We start from the raw sequence: 22,326 nt of genomic DNA, 5'->3' as shown, positions 1-22,326 counted from the left end.
CAAAATCTCAGGGGTTCGACACGATACTGGTGGTGGTGGACAGGTTGAGCAAATATGGGCACTTTATCCCCATCAAGCATCCTTATACAGCAAAGGTAATTGCAGAAATTTTCGTAAGAGAGGTGGTGCGATTGCACGGGATACCCGTATCAATTGTTAGTGACCGGGATCCTCTCTTCATTAGCATTTTTTGGAAGGAGCTGTTTCGAATTCAGGGCACCAAATTGAGAATGAGTACTGCCTACCATCCGGAAACGGATGGCCAAACTGAGGTATTGAATAGGATATTGGAGACCTATTTACGGTGTTTCTGTTCAGAACAACCGAAGGCATGGAACACCGTGTTAGCATGGGCTGAATACTGGTATAATACCAGCTATCAAGGAGCAGCAAAATGCACTCCTTTTGAGACGGTTTATGGCAGAGCCCCACCTACACTAAACAGATTCATTCCAGGAGAAACGGTGGTAGAAGCGGTGGCACAGGACTTACAAACGAGAGATGAAGCTCTCAAGCAATTGCAACATCATTTGGCTAGAGCGCAAGAACGGATGGTGCAGTATGCGAATAGAAAGAGGAAGGAGTCTAGTGTGAAAGAAGGAGATTGGGTCTTCCTTAAGATAAGGCCCCATAGACAAGTGTCAATGCCAACCAAGTTGCATCCCAAACTGTCTGCTCGTTATTACGGACCTTTCTTGGTTGAAAAACAAGTGGGTCCAGTGGCTTTTAAATTGCAGCTGCCAGAAACAGCCAGAATACACCCGATCTTTCATGTGTCACAATTGAAGAAAGCTGTAGGGGAGAATAAGGTGGAAGGAGAATTGCCGGAAGAATTACAGGTGCAAGGTCCATTATACAGACCTTTGAAGGTATTGCAGAGGCGAGACAAAGATCAACAAGGAGAAAAGGTGTCCCAAGTTCTGATCCAGTGGCAGGAGGGTGGAGTAGAAGGTGTACTTGAACATAATAGAAACATTACACTTTATTACACCTTTGGGAATCAAGCGCAACTAAAATCATGTTCCACTTTATGAAAATTCACTCTAGAGTCAAGTTCAAAACATCTCATAGTACTTTTAATTACAATTACAATTTTTTGACACCTGCCTTACGAAAAAGACTGTATCATATGCATACTGCAACATAGTGACCCTAACCTCATTTCTTCCCACTGTTATTTCCTCTAACATTATTGCTTTTTAATAACTCGTCTAACTATAATTGGCATCCTTCCACAACCTATGAATTACAGAGGAGCCACTGGAATTGTCTAAGAAGAAATAGTGGGCAATTAGCAAAGATCAAGACCACCTTGAAGATACTTTGCTTAGTAACACAATTAAGGTAGTGTAAGATATTGACACATGTTGAGTGTTTTTGGTTTAATAATTGTTGATGAGTATGATTTTAGTGTGTAACAAACAGATAACAAGAAACATTGTGGACTTATGTAACATTTTCTGTCATGACTACTCAAAAAAAATGTTATCGTGTATAATGTATGCTCTCACCATTCTAATTCATTGAGTTCTTTTGTATTGTCTTATTTTATCTTTCATTTTTCTTGATATGTTTTAATCAGCAATATACAGTATATGTACATAGAGTCTTTATTCCTCCATCAACACTTCTATTAATGTTCAACATGACCTCTAATCTATAACATAAGAAGCATATTTAGTAATGCTAATCAACCCATGACTCACTCATTTTCTAAGCAACACAAGCAAATTACCCTCAAAAAGAAACATAAGATTGTTGTTCTTATATTCCAAAGTCTTTTACTTTATCTTTAATCTAAATTATTTTTATTTCAGGTTATCTAGATTTAGGTGTACATTGCTAGTTAAAATTCTCATTGAACTGTTCTAATTTTGTGTATATTTTCTTTAAATTATTTCTTTTCACATTAATTATTATGTACATTTTCTTCAAAGCATTGTGTCTACAGTCTTAACAGAAACTGTAAGCAAGGTGTGAAAGTGAAGAGAGATATTCAACATATTAATAACAGGTTTCTCAAGCCAATTGCCAAATAAAATGGACTTTTAATATACTATTTCATTAGTTGAATATACTATTTTTAAGTCAAAGAAAATACACTTTTAATTTCTAACTTAAAAACAGAATTCTAACCTTACAATAAGGGGTAACATTCTGAACTTACCACCTGCAATCTGTTATCATAGCTTCCATCCACTCCTAACAAAGTTCCTACTATTGTCGCTTTTGAGACAATATTGTAAAACACTTCAGACCATTGATTCTGGTTAATATCCAACAAAAAGAGATCAAATATATCAATAAATGAGAAACGAGAGAGAAATCGACTTCCTATACAGAACAATTTTTGGCACAAAAAATATCATGCATGTGGTACTTCAACTCATATGTGGATATAACCCATCATTTATCATAAATATATAGAAAATGATTCATGGACCCTTTTATCTTATTTGCTACTATTTCATACTACTTATCATTTATAATAACTACACTTTTCCACAAATTTGCCATAAAACTTATCTACTAATAAAAGTCTGTGATTTCTATTGTTATTTTTTACAACAAATTGTCACAAATCCCATATTCAATAAAAATAAAATAAATTACTGCCACTTTAAATTTTGTCTTGGATTTGACTCTGTCCCACTATAGTTAAGTTTTAAAAGTTAGATTTCTTTTTATCAAATGGTGAAGATATAAATATAAATTGTAGGTTGGATTAAGATGCAAATAGGATTCATTAACAGATGAATTGTCAGAAGAAAAGTCCTAAATTGAATAAGTATTGAGACTCTCCTGTTCAGAAAAAGTTAATCATTCCTCCTTTGGATTGGACTTTTGTAATAGTGATATTACAAAATATATTAAAGCAGAGGAATGTTCAAAATATATCACCTGACCATGCTTTGGAATAACATATCTAAATGTCAACTTGGATAAAAGGGCTTAGGTGATAAGACTTCTCTCATTAGATATACAGTATAAACAAATGAATATACTATATATATATATATATATATATATATATATATATATATATATTGCACAATTTTTTATATATATGTATTTGTATATGAACGGAACAAACAATTTAGTGTAAAAAATAGTTTAATATAAAAAATAAAAATAAAAACAGAAACAGTGTAAAAGAATGAGTTTATGTATGTAGAAGATAGAAAACAGTCTAAATTTTTATGCATACTTTAACTAATTAATTTTATATTATTTTTCAAAATTGATTTTTAATTAATATAATCTAGTTTTAACTTAATGAAAATATTATTTTTACTTATTTAAGAAAAAACAAAATCCCTGAGTGCAAGTGCCCACCGATTGAGAAAAAGTAAAATTAAACCCTGAGTTGTATTCATGAAAAAGGAAAAGGAAGAAGAAATAACTGACCACATCCATGAGTAATTCAACAATGCAGATTGGTGCCATGTTTATATAGGCCATATCTCTTGAACCTTCAGAGTGTGAAGTTACAGTGGGAGTCACAGTAGTTGTTATTGGATGCTCAGTTTGATATGTGTCAAAACTAGGTAAATTTTGAGACTCTCCAACCTCCATCAACTTAACAATCTCGCTTAGCATGGTATCAACCTCACCAAACTGCTTCAAATATTCAGTATCATTCAAAATCTCACAGCCACTGTTTCCCTGCTGTCGCTGCCATAAAGGTTGCTCTGCAATGCCAATCTTTGCCAACTCATCCATGCCACGAAATGCATGCTCAATGATTTCACTTCTCATAGTATATATCGAAAATCCTAAAAGAAGGTCACTGGCTCGGTCTTCTTTGGAACTAGAATCCAATAAAGGAACATTAGCATCTGCAAACTGTGCAGAATCGAATGCCGATGATCCACACCCATTATTGTTTTGCAAGGTATCCATCTGACAACATGAATAAAGCATTATCTTAGGTTGTTGAAACAATTTAAAATCATGTTCAATGTATGATAACATAAAAAGCTTTTAATCAGATCATCAAGCTACGTGCAATCTTTTATACTATTAAACAACTATTAAATTCAAATTCTTACTTCTCCTGATTTTAAAAATTTGATGAGAATATATTGCATCTCAAACATTGCAAATTAGATCCAGATTTTATAAATTTCAAAAATTAGTTTACCTCATAAATCACTTCCAAATCCTTGAGTCCTAACTGATTATCAGACATTTCTTTCTCCTCCATAGTGATAAGCTGTCATATTATAAATAATCAATGTTACCAGGAAAGAACTATCTTCATAGTAAAACCCTGTTTCATAAAAAAGAATGAACTTCAAAATTATTATACTTACATCTGAGATGAGATGTGACGATAGAAGACGAAAGGAACGTGATCAGTAATATTGGGATGGAGACTCAAAACTATGATTCTTAACTACATTTAAAATATCTTCATGGAAACATGATATCAAAATCTTAACAGAAAACCTTCTGATAGGATACATTATGACGATATGAGTGGTTACAGAAACTAATTTTATTAAACAATGAAATAATGTGTAATTATTAAAATAAAAATTGAAAATATTAATAAACAATAATTTTCTTAAAATAATTAAAAAGTAATAATTTTATAATTTTTTATTGTGTAAATTGTTTTTTACTATCAATAATCATTTGAATTAAAAAGGTAGTTAATAAAAGATTTTTATTTTTATTTTTATTTTAAATAATTATTTAAATTTGAAAAGTTATTTATTAAAAGGATAAAATTCATATATACATGTGTATATATATATATATATATATATATATATATATATATATATATATATAAATTAAAATTTTAAAACATAGTTATTTAAAAGATAAAAGGTTGTAGACAAAAGAATATGTAAATCTCCTTTATATAATTATTTCAATTTAAAAAAATAATTATTTCAATTTAAAAAAATAATTAAAAGATAAAATTGAAAAATAATTTTTTATTGTAAGTAATTATTTAATTTTAAAAGAAATATTTATCTAGTGTGAAATTTAAAAAAAATGTTTATTTAAATTTGAAAAAATAATTATTAGAAAGATAAACTTTGAAAGAGCAACCAATGAATTCTTATAACATCCCAAAAACAATATTGAAACCATAAAGAAGATATTACATAGTCAATAGTCAATGAGATAAATTAGTTAACAAGATGAAAAAGAAATATAAAGTCATTTTTACAATCATTTAAAGTAACCATAAAACTAATTTATATACAACAAGTACAAGTATCAAAACTATGTATAAGAATAGTGTCTCAAAAATCACTAAGAAAAGGATAACTAAGGAAATAAAATACTAAATCTACTACACGTCAGAACCCTCGTCGCCTAATGCTTGCTCAATCATCACATCATCAGGCTTTGTTCACACCCACCGGATAATCATCGCCCAAGAAAAATAACACAGAACAAACAACCAAGAAACATACAAGAAGGATAAGCTAATTGTAAAACGATTATTCATATTAAGGTAAACATACAATTTTCAAGCACACAAAAAGTAGAACATCATTCCCATTCACACTTACTGACTCAAACTTGGCCAAACCCTTTACTATATAGTATAAATGTCGAGCTATGGAAGGTTTTACACATGTGTGGTGGATTAGCTGACTCACTCAAAGATGCAACACAAGGTTAGTCCTTAAAACGCCTTTTGCTACCATGAAGAAAGGCCCCCGGGATAGGACCCCTTGCTCCTCTCACGACATGACTCATTACTCTCTAATTGACCATGGATGATCATTAGAGTATTAGGATAACCTCCATATCAACTTCTTACAATTTATACTAATCCCACATAAAACCACTCACAAGAGATTCCTCCTTGGAATTCTCATTCCCAATATTTCATTCATGTATTGATAACCTCATGACAGATTGCATCCAAACATAGGAAACCATGCAACATCCACAAAAGAATAAAAAAAAACCAAATCAAGTATCACAACACACCTAAAAATCAACTTGGAAAAACCTGTTGACTGGCGTCCAGGCGCCCAAGACTGGCGCTCAGCGCCGTAAAGACAGTGTGTTGGTGCTTAGGTGCCCCCTAGACTGACACTCAGCACCCTACAACCGGAGAGTTGGCGCTCAGCGCCATGACAAATGTGGTACCTCTTTTTCTTTGACCTTGGGTACTTCACTCCCAACTTCTAATACTCCGTAGGACCCTATAAACACTAAGAATCCCCTAGAAACACCTTTGTAACTCCAATTTGCACTCCAAACCTAATCTAAGCTCTTTAAGTTATCAAAACCCATTTATTCCTCTTTTAACATTAATTCCATTGCATAAGCTGCATAACTAGTTTTAAATTACTTAATAACAGACCCTAAACCCTCTAATTCAACCCAGAATCACTCCCTTAGAAATTCACTACCCAAAACCCCCTCATTTGGACAAAAATTATGCAAAATACACCCTCACAACTCCCCTCATTTGGACAAAAATTATGCAAAATACACCCTCACAACTCTCTACTGCATAATACAAGAGAATTTTACTGGTTTAAAGTCTCAACAAGTCCTAAATGACCTTAAAATAGTCTCCATACTTATACTTTTCTCAAATCACCATTCCCTCACTCACCTATTAAAACCCCAATATCACTCTAAAACAGTAGAAAAATGAACTCAAGTGCTCTTTCTCAATCTAACTTCATAATATAACTATTTTAGAACTTAAACTAATTATACTAGACCCTATGGCCTTTACTAAACTACAGATTTCTCTTTAAACTCATTATTCCAAAATTTGACATATCAACACCCATCAATTTAAACCACCAAGTAGTACCTCAACCATTTCTTTTCATTAATATAATCTTCAATACCGTTTTGCATTTACAACCATACTAATTTCAATATACATGCACTCGCACAACATACATGCACATACATATAACGTAGACACACATCATAAAGCACAACAATCACTTATTCACCCAATTTATCATATCCAAGTTATCATAAACCAAATTAAACACATCAATAATAGATTTTCAACTTCCTACTACATATATGAAATACAAAATTAGCTTCCTTACCTTAGTTAGCCCTAACCCCAGTCTCCAACACTCGGTCATTGCTTCTGTCGCAAGAAAATTCTAAAAAAGCTTACAAATCACCAATTGATGATTGGAAATAGACCTTAGAACCTCAAATTGACTAAGAATTAAAGGAGAAACAGTTTTGGTACATGCAAAAACAAATTTACATGTATGATCAAAGACCGAGAATAGAAGGAGAAAAATGGATAAAAACTTACTTGCGCTCTATTGCAGAAATTGATCGGTGGCTACAATTTAGCAGTGATCTCCTAGGAACTTCCTGATCGTCAAATAGATGATCCAAGTGTAAGAAAACTTAAAGAGAATGTGGAGAAAGTTTAGAGTTCTAAAAAGATGAAGTGTGTTTTAAGTAATAAGACGACTATATGAAATTCTATTTATATTATCGACTTATTTTAAAATAAAATAATCGGTCTCATTATTTTAAAACACCTATCTACTTTAATACTCTATTTTCTAAATTCTTATAATTTTATTAGAAATATACCAAGACTTTTTTTTATAGATAATTAATTTAATTTTAAAAAAATAAAAAAATGTATAAAATAATTATTTCATTTTTAAAAAGAAGTTAAATTTAAACTAACAAGTGGTAAACTAATTATTTAAGTTTAAAAATATTACTTAAACAAAGTAAAATTAGAAAAAAAATAGTTAAATTTAAATTAAAGGAGTATAAAATTTAGTTTACAGAAAGCACAGACTTTAAAGTAAAGTATAAGTAAGGTATAATGCAATCTCTTCCTAATTACCCTTTCTTATACCAATGGTTTATAATTTTGTCAATGACTATTTTCTTATCCATCCACAATAAATTAAATATATAAAAAGTACCAAGATTGGTTTTTGTAACAGTTTTTTAGTAATTTCTAATTACCACTTTTATTCTCATTTATATACCAATTAATAGAGATGATTGATTTTGTAACCACTTATACATAATTACTTTCTTAATGTAAAACTTCTTATAATTTGGTCCGTAATTATTTTTTAAAGTAAATAACTGTAAAATAAATATCTAAAATATACCAATAACATAATAAAAGAGATTATTTTTTTCAACAGTCTTATTTGTGTAGTATTTCATCAAGAATTTTACCCTTATTTATATTTATTAGTAAAGTGGATGTAGAATAAGACTGTTGAAAAATAACATCAGTAAGAGTAAAATTAGAAAGTAATTTATATCATCTTGCGTTTTGTGAGTTCATAGTTGAGGAATTAAGTTTCACTTTTCCTAATATATGTATAGGATTTTTTCTTAAGCAAAAAACCTGAACATCTATTTAATGCTAGTACCATGAAGTAATTGTTTGAATAAAAGAGATTGTTTTTTTCAACAGTCTTATTTGTGTAATACTTCATCACCAATTTTACCCTTATTTATATTTATTAGTAAAGTGGATGTAACCATTTTATCATATTACTTTCTAATTACTCTTACTTATATAAATTAGGTTTAATACCCAATTTTGTCCCCAGTTTGGTTCGAAAATCTCAATTCAGTCCCTTTTTATAAAACTTATTGTAATGTATCCTTACTTGTAATTATGTGAGTCTATTTAGTCCCTTTCATTAAATAGAGGCAAACGGAGTTAATGGGCTGATGATGTGGCAGTAGTCACTGATTAGGTGTCAACACGTAATTGAGATTGTGCTTACGTGGTGTTAGGGCACATGATTTTAAAGTTAGGGCACCTAATTGGAAATTGGGGGATAAACTGATTTGGGGGTGATTTGTTGCAGATTAGGGCATTGTGGTGTGTGCGAAAGAGGACAGAGGCAGTGATCGCGGGAACCATTAAGTTTAAGAGAAAGCATTTGTCAGTGGACGACCATTCGTGGAGATCGTGTTGGTGGGGTATCGAAAAGCGACTTTCGAAGGTGCGTTTATGGCAGGTTTTATAATGTGTTGTGTTGCTTTGGGTGTGGTCCCCCCAGAAGTTTTGATTTTTGTATGGTTTGTCTGTGTTGTGTGCCCCATTGTCAGTGCATTTGCTTTGTTTCTGTTGCGCCATTGTCGTTGTGGTCCCCCATGATAGTGTGTGGTACTGTGTTGTGACATTTTCTTTAAAATATAATTAATTAACTATAAAAGAAATTACCTTCAATAAAAATTCACCTATTATCAAAATTATTTATTTTATATTAATTTTAATAATTATGATAAAAATAATTTTTCTGTTATTATAATATAAACAATAAACAAACGTTGAGTCGAAAAGACAGGGTTCCATTATTATTTATATAATAGTGAAAATGACAATAACACATAATAAACATTCCTCATAATATTCTATCATCATGATATCGTGAAAAATACTATGCCTATAAATGTGTAAAGGTATACATTTAGATAATTATATTTAGGATGAGTTATATTAGAAAGCAATTTAAAACTGATAGTTATAGAAAATATTTTAAAGAGGATATGTAATCAAATAAATAAAATAAAATAATTATTTTAGTGATTCTTAAAATAAAAATATTATTAAATTATTAAAAGTTTAAAGAGGATTGATTTCTATAACCCCTCGTAAATAAATATTTTTTTTTCTTTATGAACAAAGCTTTATAATTTTTTCTGTAACTATTCTTTTAACTCAAATAACTAACAACAATAAAATAAATATCTAAAACATACCTGTAATAAAAATGATTGCTTTTTTGCAACGTCTTTATTGTGTAATATTTATTTGTGTAATATTAAATTACCAATTTGATCTTTATTAATACTTATTAAGGAGGATTGGTTTATGTAACCATTCATAATTATTTTTTATGTACACATTATTACTTACTAATTTTACTCTAATTAGTATAAATTATTTTATTTTTAAAATTTTATAACTATTTTTAAAATTTTATCTCTTATAAACTCTATCTTTAAAAATTTTTTTCATTTCACTATCAAATCTCTTAAAATAAATAACATAAATTTTATCGTCAAATTCCTAAAATCCATTCACTCGTTACAGAAGTGAACAGTTAGATAAATGATTTTTTTTTACTGTTAAAATCTTTTTTTTTAATTTGTTTGAATTATTCAATTAGATCTTAATTTTTATTTAATTTAATTATTTTTTTATTTGTAAAAATGATTAAATTATGTCTCTTCTCTTAAAATTCCTAAATAAATTATTTTTATAAATACAATTAACTAAAGAAAAAAAAGTAGAAATTGAATAATTCAAAGAAATTGAACTAGAATGGGGACAAAAAAGGATTGTCCTCTTTTTTTAATTCATAAGTAGAAACAAATATACTGAAAATAAGCATGTATATTGTTTTTAAGACTCTGTAATGTCCCTAGATCATATCTACTTGAAAAGCTTTAACCTTCACTGATCATATAAGTGCATCTATTACCAAAGACTCTTTCTCTATATACGAGTTAGTCACATTTTGTTCCAAAGGATCCTGTGGATGATGAATCTCTGTTTTCCACTTCATACATTTCATCAGCTTTCATAATGGACTTCCTTCCATGAATGAGTTGGTTTTTTCGATGTGAGTCATTTGCATTGTCACTTATACATAAAAGTGTTAACCAAAACCATATACAGTTATAGTTACAATTTTTCTATAGTCTTTTTCCTTGTCTGGTCACTTTCTTCTTACTCAACTGGTCTTATTTCAGTCTTAATTAAATTCAGACTAAAACCTTGCAGCTGTGTATAACAGATTCAGTGTAATCTAATCCCAAAAAAACGCACAACAAACATACACATCAGTTCACTTGAAAATCAGTACTCGTCCATCTTCAATTATCCGAAAGAAGTCTATTTATTACTTCGTGTTAGTAACCCAAATCACTCAAACTAAAGGGGTGTGTCGACTTATATGAATCATTGACACTATACAAAAAATGGAAATCTCAATCACAAAACTAAACAAGCTATAACATATGAAACTACTACTACTACAAAGGAGCATCAGAAAACATATCCATCAAGAGCTTGCTCAATTGACATCTCATCACCTTCTACTCACATCCACTAGATGATCATAGCCAAACCAAACCAAAGAAACATAATAACAAACACAACAAAAACAAAAGGGTAAGCTAGATTCAAAAACAATACATCATATATGTTAAAACATTTCACATAATAATCATATATATAATATAGACCAACTCAAGCATCTTAGAATACAAAGACCTAAATCAAGTATCCAGACTTAGAATGAATGTTGAGCTATGACGAGTTATGCACTTGTGGTGGCCACTACTATTTTGCAAAGCCCTTGCCAATTAGGTTTCACCCTATCACACATCACAAGCACCTAGACTAAGACCTCTTGTTACTCTTACTACATACATCAAATCTCTCTATATGAGAATGTATGACCATTAGATTGTTAGGAAAATCCACAAGACTGAGCTACCTGCATTCATTCTAACACACTTGAACCAAACTAAGAAGTTCCACCTTGGAACTAACCATCCAAACCTTGAAACCATTTGAAGCCATATACATATGTCCACACACTTGCACAATTGAATATCACCATATATTATCATTGATCATGCATCAAAGTGCAATAAACAACCCAATAAGTCATCACAAAACATTTAAAACATAAACATTTAAGTACCAAAGGTGGCACTCAGGCGCCTAGAAGCTGGCGCTCAGTGCCCTAGCTTCTCCTTTTCTGGTGCTCAACTCCCTGGTCCATGGAATGGGTCGCTTAACGCCCAGTTTGGACACTCAGGCACTATCAGAAAAATTTTACTCTTTTTAGATTGTTTCTCCCACTTACCCCACAACTTCTAAAGATCCCTAGAACCCTCCAAACTTTGAGAAAATTCTGAAAACACAACTGTAACTCAAAATGACCCATTAAAACCCAATTTCACTCCTATAAGCTACCTAAACTCAATTCTACACTTTCCAACTCTCATATTAGTTTACCAACTACCTAACCAAGTCCAATCACACTCATTAGCACACCCTAACACCTTAGAATATTCACAGCCTTTCTGTTTTAAGTTTTTACCATATCAAACCTTTCATTTGTGCTAGCAACACCTAATAACTCACCCTAAAATGACCCTAACAATTCTAAACCGGATTTTTCCTCGTTTAACAGTCTAGAAAAGTCCTAATAGGTCTAATAACATATCTCTAACTATCAAAAACATTTTACACTCTTTATTTCAAAATCTCACCACTCAAAACTCCCTTTTTACACTAAACAGTTCAAAACTTTAAATAGGAACTACCTTTACATTACACATCAGATTTCAATCACAATATCCCTCCAACAAGTCCTAAATTACCCCATGACAACACCTAGACAATAGTTTCCTTACCTCTACCCTAAATTCTCAAACTCACACATGCAAAACCCCCATTTTTAGTCTTAAAACTCAAGAATTTAACTCATTCCACATCACAACCACTTTAAATTATTTTTAATCACTAAAACTACTTTATCAACCCAAATCATGATAGTACATACAATGGTAACATACCATACCAAACATACAAATATCATACCATCAGTTATCTTCATTTAATCACAAATAGTATTAGCAACAACATACAATTCTTCTCAAATCATTTATCAATCATAAAATATTCTAAATTCAAGCTCCAAAACGGATAATTAAGACAAGGTCTAACTTCCTTTACCTCATAATAAACTGTCCGACTCTAAAACGCTCCACCATATGCTTAAAACGCAAGGAATTTATAGATGAATCTATGAAACACCAAATTGGAAGCAGACAAAGTCTTTAGAACTTTAGATGAACCAATAATGAGTAGAAGAAGCAAGATTACACATACAACGACACTTGCTTCTTCCAAAAACAGATTAGGAAAGAGAGAGAAAAAATGAGTGAGGACTTACTTGCTCTATGATAGAAATTGATGGCTAGAAATGTAGACCTCTTTGCCGTGATCAATTAGACACCTTCTGATAATCAAAGAAATGACTCGGTAGTGAGAATTCTTAGAGAGAAGTGAAAGGAAACAAAGAAAAAGGATTTTAGAGAGATAGTAATGTAACTAGATTAGAAAATTCTATTTATATTATTCAATTATTTTAAAATAAAATAACTTGTCTCATTATTTTAAAATACCTACCAACTCTAATACTCTATTTTCTAGATTCTTACAAAAGAAATAAATATCTAAATACTTATAAAAAGAATAAAAAAGAGGATTAAATAAATCGAAAACTAAAAAAAAAATTAATATAAAATGAGTAATATATAATTTAAATGACTTCTATTAATATCATAATTGAAAAAAACTAAAATTACCTTATTTTTTTATAAAAAAATTGTCTTTTTATCATTTTTTAAATTATTCAAGTGATTTTGAAAATATGTTTTTTTAAGTTTACGTAGCTATTTAAAATCTTATAAACACATATAGAAAGGATCTTATATATTAAAATTTCAACCTCTTATTATATGAAATCAATCTAAATATTTTCGAAATTCATACAACTTTTATGCGATAAAATACTCCTTAAGATCTCATTTTATTTACTTGTTGGACTATATTACAAAAGCAACAGATGGAGCACGCGGATGTATTTGTTTTACGTCTGGAATGACATATTAGATTACAGTGAAAAGGAAATAAAGAGTATTTGCCTAAATGAAATACTTTTCTACTTTAGTTTGGTCCCACTAATTAGTAGTGGATTCAACTCAATTAATGTTCATGTTTGCCACTAGATTAGTCTAGTTTTTTTTTTTTTCTTATAAGAATTTCCAACTAAACCATATAAAGGATATTATTGTGTAACGTATATTGATGATTAATAACAGCATCTCCCACGCTCTCACAAGAATAACAAAACTTATTATGTTTTTTTGTTTTTTTTCGGCAAATCTTATGGAAAAAGTTAGACTCATAGCTTCATTAGCTTCCTTTCAAATTTTATCAATAAGTTAATTTTATAGCTCCTAAAAGAATAGATATTGTCGACCTTAAATATCCAAGTAATAATAGATAAATATTTGTTGGTAATTATGAATAGGTATTGTTGGTTGGTAAACTTCATCCATAAATTTTACAATTTGGTTTTCTTTTTTTTTCTTTTTTTTCTTTTTTTCTTTTTTTTTCTTTTTTCTCTTCTCCTCCTCTATCATTATTTGATAATTTTAATTTTTACCATTATTTTAGTTATATTTTATTAACAAAATCAACTTTTCTTTATCCTGTAACTTTAATCTTCATTTTTTATATTTAATTTAGTGACAAGAAGTTTTTGCATCAAACTAAAGAGTTTGACAACCTAGAAAAGCAAGAAGATAAAAAAATATGAGATCATGAAGTTCATTTGGTATTGAATGTCACATCCTTATTGAGGATAAATACAACCACTAATCTTTATTGTATTAGAGGTTTGCTAACATACTTAATCTTTTTTTTAAGTTGGTATATTTTAGCAAAGTGTATCGAGTTTTAGTAGACAAAAATATTCTTATATTATGAATTTTAATAAAGTCAAGGTATTTGAATAATTTTCATTCTCAAAACTAAAAAAAAAAAACAAAAAACCCTAAATCCTTACTTACCCCTCTCTCATCCCTCATTCCTCTCAACCTTTTTGTTTCATCTCTCTCACTCTAACATCTTCTCTATCATTCCTATGATAGTTCTAATTGAAAAAAAAAATCAGAAACACTTACCTACAAAATCAACATTTAAAATATATGTGAATTTAGTTTTAATAGTTATTGACATGATAATTATAGGTTAATGTTAATACGATTTCTTTTAGGAGTAATAAAATCAATATTAATCCTAAATTTGTATTTTATTAAATATTGAGTATTAAAAACATGGAAAATTTAAATATACCAATTTCGTTATGGACCAATTTTATGTCAAAATAGTTATTTAATGTTATCATTAATATTATGATAGTGATGATTCGTATAGAATAAATATTCTAGTATATACATGACTGGTCACAACACATATATATTTGAAAACAAAATTGCTACGTGCTGAATGCATTGTTTGCTAGAGAGTTCTTTGAGGGTGAAGTAGATTTTAATAAGTCAAATTATTCGTGAGGTTTAGCATGAGTCACGTATGGGGGTGGTGGAAGACAAATCTACATTTCCACTGAGACGAAAAGTTCAACGACACAGAGACATCGTGGTATAGGCTCATGTGTGTTTTGTCTTCATAAAACAGTTGCCCAGGTTGAACTTTTGCAAATTGTGCATGTGTTGTGTGGTCCATATACATCTTTTTCGGTCAAATCGTTTTCTCCTTTTCGATTCCGAGTGGTATAATTTGATTGAAATTTCAACTGAATCCGGTTTTAGTTTCCAAATTATTTTAATTTCTCAAATTAAAATAATACAGTTTCAATCTTTTAAATTTATTGTTTCGAGATTAAAATTAGTTTTGAAAGAATAATTGTAGCGTTTAAAGTTTAACATTTAGAAAATCCTTTTTTTTTAATTCATGGACTTTTATTTTAATTTTGAAAATAAAAAATATACATTTTTAGTTTAAAAATATTATAAGGTTTGCAATTTTTTATTGAGTTATATACTGAATATTTTTTTAACTATACTTACACTTCAATTTAGAAAGAATTCATAAATCTCTCGTTTACGTTAAACGTACACCCTTAGCTTACTGGAAACTAGAAAGTTAGTTAAAAGCTGAAAAACGAACTATAGTAACTAAAACTTGTTGAACTGGTTTAGAAAATAATTAATAGTTGACAAAAGTATATATACTAGAGTAGGTAGAGATATAAAATCACAAATATATACATATCTATATAATATTTTTATATAATTTTTATTTTATTTTATGGTTAAAATGTTTATAATAGTTGTTTTCAATTTCTTTTTAACTCTTTGAATGTTTTTCTTCGTAAACCGATTATTTTATTTACATTTTAGTTTCAATTATTATATTTTTTTCATGTTATGTATATTCCACTATCAATCTTACATTACAGCTTTAAAATATTTTAATCAAGTTTGAACTTAAGTAAAATAATATATACGTAAGTAGATGCCAGTTATATTTTCGTAATATTAATTATCCCATTGATTAAAATAAAAAGTTAAAGATTAAAAAATAATAATAGTAGAAAAAAAAGTTGTCTTCGAGTGTAGTTTTCAATGTATCCGTCCCGTCAACTTTGTGAATCTGAAAACTAAAACGTAGCAATCAAACGGATTGTCACGCTTACCAAACTTAGTTTAAAAAAATCCATTTTTTTCTAAATTTTTTAATTGGATATATAGTATAATCAGATAAACATTTTTTAAAATTTTAAAACCTGTTTAAAAACCAGAGATGAAAAAAAAATGGATTATCTTTTTAATTTAGGAGTTTTGAAGTAGGTTTTTTGTGGGGCACGGCAATAGTAAACTCTTGAGAATTAAAATTAATATCCTTTAATAGGATCTTTGGTGACGTAGTTTAACATGTGAAGATAAAAAAATCATGAAGCAACATCATCAGCAAAACAATGAAAAAAAAAAGTGGTTAAAGAAATGGGCAACAAGAAACGCAAAGTCACCATCTATCTTTATTCTTTTCAAAACGATCGTGTGTTTGTTTATGATTTAAGTCAACAAAATTAAACTCTCAATACATCATTCCACCCAATCAGCATGCCTTACTTCTTTATCTTTTTCAACCATCACTACCTTTAAATTATGAAACCAAGAAACTTAAATAAAGTCACCATTAAAAAAATGCAGGCCCTTTTAATTCTCTTTACCTCCTCAATTATATCGTCAGATTTTCAACACTCTATGGCAAGAAGAGATGGATGATGCCCAGCTTTTTACAAATTTAAACTCACATTTATATTTTTAATCATTTTTATAAACTCAGCGAGTTATAAATATAATAGTTTAATTTCCAAATCAATTAATGTCTCGTCTGTAAAAGAAGAAATTTAATTTGAAGTTTTTTAAATATTTTGATGAATATGGGTTAAAATCAGATAAATTGACTGAAGATGGAGTAATCGTTTCTTCCATTTTCTATTTCTTATCTTCTTTTTAAGGTTTTCCTCTTCTTTTAAAATTTTTAAATTCTTTTTATGCATTTTTCCCAATAAACTTATGTTAAAAAACACGTACGTAACTTAATTCAAGATAAAACTATTTACATATATATAAGTACGATAAATTTGTTTAAGATCATAACTTTATAAAGTTTTAGAAGTGATTTTCTAAAAACAATTAAAACACAAACTTAAATATTGAAATTAATTAAAGTATTAACCATTTTTTCTACAAATCTACTTTTATATCAAATAATATGCTAAATGAATAGGAAGATTCTAAAAAAATTCAATTATATTTCTAGTTAGCTTCAATTTTCAGTAAGAACAAAGGTGGGACACAAAAGAAAGTCAAGACTTGCTTTATATCCAAATAGTCTACACATTTATACTAACACGTGGAACTTAGGAAATTCATTTTTGTAAATATTATATTATATTATATATATATATAAGAAAGGTAATGATGATAATGTATAATAGGTATCTGATGGAGTAATACAAATCGATCTGGTCGATTACACTTTTGTGAGTCTAGTCTGATTCATCTGAGCATTGAGGACAGTGAAGAAAACTCATAACAAATTCTTATATATAAAGATCGATCGGAGAATAGAATAACCAATCAGATAACAACTAGTATGGTATGTCTATATAATAAATTAATTAATTATCATTATATTTTTCCACAATAAATACATAATTACACACTTCCTCACAACAGATGTCATCTTGCGTTCTTCCACTGTCTACATCTTGTTTTTTATTTGGTAATTTTTTTTCCATTTTTATTTTCTTTTCTTGTAAACATTCTTATTCTGTAAGTGAGAGACTGATGATTAATAGAAATATAGATTAACTCAAAATTTGTTAAGCAAACTATATAAATATGTTTATAATTGGATACGTTTGAATTGAATTATATATCCATCAATTCTTCTCTCAAATATTTATTATACATTCAACTAAAACTATTCCATTGATACATCCCCATATATGTGAGAAAGACATTCTATCTAACCATCTATATAAAATCAACATTCCTTCATATTAAGTTTTTATAATTTATCATATAAATTACTAAAATATTATTAATAAGTTAGAATCTATCTTTCTTAGTAAAGTTTATTAATGGTTGAGTCTATTATTGTATCTATTGTCAAACGAATTACTTATTAATTTAATTTCATATACAAAATGTATACTTTTCAATAAGTGAACTGTAAATATAAAAGCAGCAAAAAGAAAAAGAAGATTAGAGAATGAATGAGTTAAGTTAAGCCGAAAGAAGATTTCCAAGGTTCTATAGGTAGGGCGAAGCAATGACTAATTCAAAGCAATAGTGGAAAGTTAACTCCGGCATGAAGAAAATTTTGCAAACCTCTTCCCACATACCACAAAGGTCAAACACTCACACATAATGACACATACCTTAGTTTAACTTCCCCTACTCTATGTCCCACCCCAAGATTCCAAACTCCTCTATATTTTATCATATTTCTTCATTCTTTATTGCATATATGTTATAACTATACACTCTTCGTTTCTTCTTTAAAACTTCTCACCACCCAACCCCAATAATATTTTCATCATCGTTCCTTCATCTTATCTTCTTGGTGCAGCTTCTATGAGTTCTGCCATAACCAAACCTCCTACAAGTGAGTGTGGCTCCTCCGAGGAGAGTGGTTGGACTAAGTACTTTGAGGATTTCCTTAACGACCATCGTATTGATGATCACAAACGTTGTTCTGTGTCTTTCTCTGGTGTTGATAGCGACTCCACCCTCTTTTCCTGTGCTGCTCAGAAAACCTTAACTGATGATGACACCACGCAACCTCAGGATTCATGTTTCAGGAAGAGAAAGAAGATCAAAACTGCTTTAGTGGTTGATGATGCTTTGGAAGATACTGCAACTTCTCCGGTCAAAGGTTCCAAGGTTCATTATTTTTCTTCTTTTCTTCTTCATCTTATATATGCATTCGTGTTTTTTCTTTTCATTTAGTGAAATTGATGGGTCTTTTGGATTCCCAACATATTATAATTATTTAATTTATTGAAAATATTATATGAGAACCAGTTTAATAAAGCAAAAGGGAAAGAAAAAAATGGAGAATTTTCAGGCTAATTTGATAAACTCAATGCACTTTTTATTGATGATATATGATATGTGTATAATTATTTGTTACATTCTTACTGTTTGGAAGAAAAGAAAAGATATTTGAGAAAAATTTCTTGATTAATTGAAGGTTGGAATTATTATCGTATCTTTTTCCTTATTACCTTTTCCTATATTGAAATGGTGTCCTTCTTCCGACTCAGCAAAAGCTTGCAATGCATATACATGTTGATTATGGAACTAAGTTGATGAACAATTTAAGTTTTTTTTTTTAAAAAAACTAACAAAAGTTGTTCCTTTTTGTTTTTGTAGGGAAAAAAAACTACCCCAAGAGAGAGAGATGAAAGTCTTAGAAGTGACAACGACCACACAGAACTGAAGAAGAAAGGTCTTTGCTTAGTTCCTATGTCGATGATAGCGAAATATATTGGTTGATTAATTCCATGAAAAACCACTCAATATATATGCATTTGAGAAAATATATCCATTGACACCCACAGGAAAAGAAAATGAATATGGATGTGCAACAAGAAAAAGGACAATGAGAAAATTGTGAATTCTTGAGTGTTGAAAATACTTATGAATTTCTCTCTCTCTTAATTAGTGCACATAATGGATAATCGTTTTTTAAGGCAAAATAGAATCATGCCAGACAGCTAGAACATGTTCTATATATATAATGAATCAATCATTGTTTTCAAATTTATAAAGTCGTTTTATTTGTTTCCAATGGCATCATTTAATCCTTTACACTATATCAGTAGCACTTTTATATATTTATTTATGGAACATAAATCTAGTATGAAGCAAAGACTACCCATTATAGAAACTATATTTGAATTCTAACAAAAGAATTCAGCCCTTAAGACTGTATAAAACTAATCACCCAAAACCAGAATCAAAGAAGAAACATGTGAAAAGAGTGATAATAAGCTATACTTAACTATTCTATTTTATTTTATTTTCACTAAAAAATTAATTTGAGAGAACTTAATTGTTCATCAACTATTACTTTTTTTTACATAAGTATTCATTAAACTATCACTAATAAAAAATAATATAAAAATTAAAATTTGATTTAATTGGTTTCATCAGAACTCAATAAATATTGAATGAGATAATTTAAAAAGATAACTCAAGTATTTTAAGAATTTAAAATTCTTAAACTCAAAATAACTTAAATTAATTAAAAATAATTATTTTTTTTAAAATGTATTTTAAATTAATAAAAATATATTTTTAAATATCCTAAAAGATATAATAAATTTGTAAATTTGTAATTTTACTCTTTTCAACTCTTCTCATTTCACCCACGAAGATTGAACTAAGTCCATCCAAACTGAAGGCATAATCGAATTGACTTAAGCAAAAGACTTATTTGAGTTAACTTGGATTGAAGGTCGGGTTAAGTCGGTTTAGTCGAGTTGGGTAGGCCAACCAGAGATCTTGCTAAGTTGGCCTAAGTCGTAGGTCTTGTCCAGTCGGCTAGGCCGAAGTTCAACGAGTCAATCTAGGTTAAAGGACGAAACGATTTGGTCTGGCCTAAAATTTGAGATGAGTCATAATGAGCTGAAAGAAGAAACAATTCGGATCAAAATTAAGGTCAAGTTGGCTCGGTCTGGGCCAAAGGTCAAGCCTACTCGGCCTAGGTCAAAGGACAAGTCGACTCGACTAAGGTCGAAGGTCGAGTCGACTTTACCTAAGTTGAAGGTCAAGATGAATCAGCCTAGGCTAGAGGACAAAAAGATTTGACATTGAAAGTCAAGACGAGTTGGTCTGGGTTGAAGGACAAAATTGTTCAATCTCGACCGAAGGTTGAATGCATGTGGCTTACATCGAAGGTTGAGCATATTTGGCTCGAGCAGAAGGTTGAATCAATTCGGCACGAGTCAAAGGTCTAGTTGATCCCACACGGACCAAAAGTCAGGCATGATTCCACTCAGGACAAAGGTTGAGTCAATTTGGCCTAGGCCAAAGGTTAAGCTGATTTAGGACAAGTTGAAGGTAAACCAGATTTAGTCTAGATCGAAGGTCAAGCTGATTTGGTCTAGGGAGAAAGTCAAGTCGATTTAGTCTAGGCCGAAAGGTTGAGAAATTTTGGCCTGATCTAAAGGTTGAAACAAATAATCACAGTCGAAAATCGATATGATTTTTCCCAGACTAACGGTCAACCCGATTTTGCCCAAACTGAAGGTCAACTTGATTCTTCCCTAGACGAAGGTTGATTCGATTTGACCTACGCCAAAGGTCAACTCGATTTGTCCCTGGTTGAAGGTTGAGCCGAGTTAGCTCGGGTCACATGTCGAGATAAGTTGATTCATATCAAAGGTCGAGATGTGTTTATTAGGTCAAAGGTTGCGTGACAAGTCGTGACGAATTGTATCAGATCATAAGTAGTGATAACTAGGCTCGGACCAAAAGTCAAGGCAGGTCAATCTATGTCGAAGGTTAGCTCGAGTCATCATAGTCGAAGGTTGAGACGAATCAACTCAAATCAAAGGTTGAGATGACTTGTCCCAATCCTAAGATCAAGGTGACTCAAGATGAGTTTCTCTACGCTGAATGTTAACCTAAGTCTACTTGGGCTTAAGGGTAAAGTTAACTTATTAACAAATTTTTAAAGTAGAATTTTGACTTAAAAAAATTACAAAAATTTTATCCAAAAAATAAAATTAAAATCTAAGATATTTCAATTACTCCATCAAAACAAACTATTTTTTAAATAAAGAAAATTCAATCGAAAGTATTTCAAATATAATGTATTTGAAATTCTTATAATTAAATTCGTTTTATCCAAACATAAGGTTCAGTTTTTATCTTTTGTAAATCTGCATAAATTTTTTATAAAATTTGTGAGAGGATTTACAACTTTATTCTAATAAAAATAATAATTTAATTGTATGCTCTTATTTGTATTATTTTTTATGTGAGTGTGCTTATACTAAAAATGATTATGTTTTATTATAATGATCAAAGACAATGTTATATAGTAGGATAAAAGTTGGTGTTGAATATTTTTATTTGTACAATAATATCAATATGTTTCACTTATGTCTTCTCGACCTCATAAGTGCGTTATAGTTTGAATGTTTTGTTGTATGTGCTTCG

The 22,326-nt window shown here is 29.7% G+C and overlaps 1 protein-coding gene across 1 annotated transcript; it reads left to right on the top strand.

The window, feature by feature from the left end:
* The first annotated feature begins 18,606 nt into the window (after window positions 1-18,606).
* LOC124821838 (vascular-related unknown protein 1-like) lies at window positions 18,607-19,922 on the top strand. Its single transcript, XM_047293783.2, has 2 exons — window positions 18,607-19,038; window positions 19,531-19,922. Exons 1-2 carry the CDS (start codon window positions 18,730-18,732, stop codon window positions 19,651-19,653), a joined length of 432 nt encoding a protein of 143 aa, XP_047149739.2. The 5' UTR covers window positions 18,607-18,729; the 3' UTR covers window positions 19,654-19,922.
* The last annotated feature ends 2,404 nt before the right edge of the window (window positions 19,923-22,326 follow it).

The sequence above is a fragment of the Vigna umbellata genome, chromosome 6 (genome assembly GCF_029865625.1).
Source record: "Vigna umbellata cultivar VRB3 chromosome 6, Vumbellata_1.0, whole genome shotgun sequence".
Taxonomy (NCBI): Eukaryota; Viridiplantae; Streptophyta; class Magnoliopsida; order Fabales; family Fabaceae; genus Vigna; species Vigna umbellata.
The sequence above is the reverse complement of the archived record's forward strand: the minus strand, read 5'-3'. Positions and strand labels throughout refer to the sequence as shown.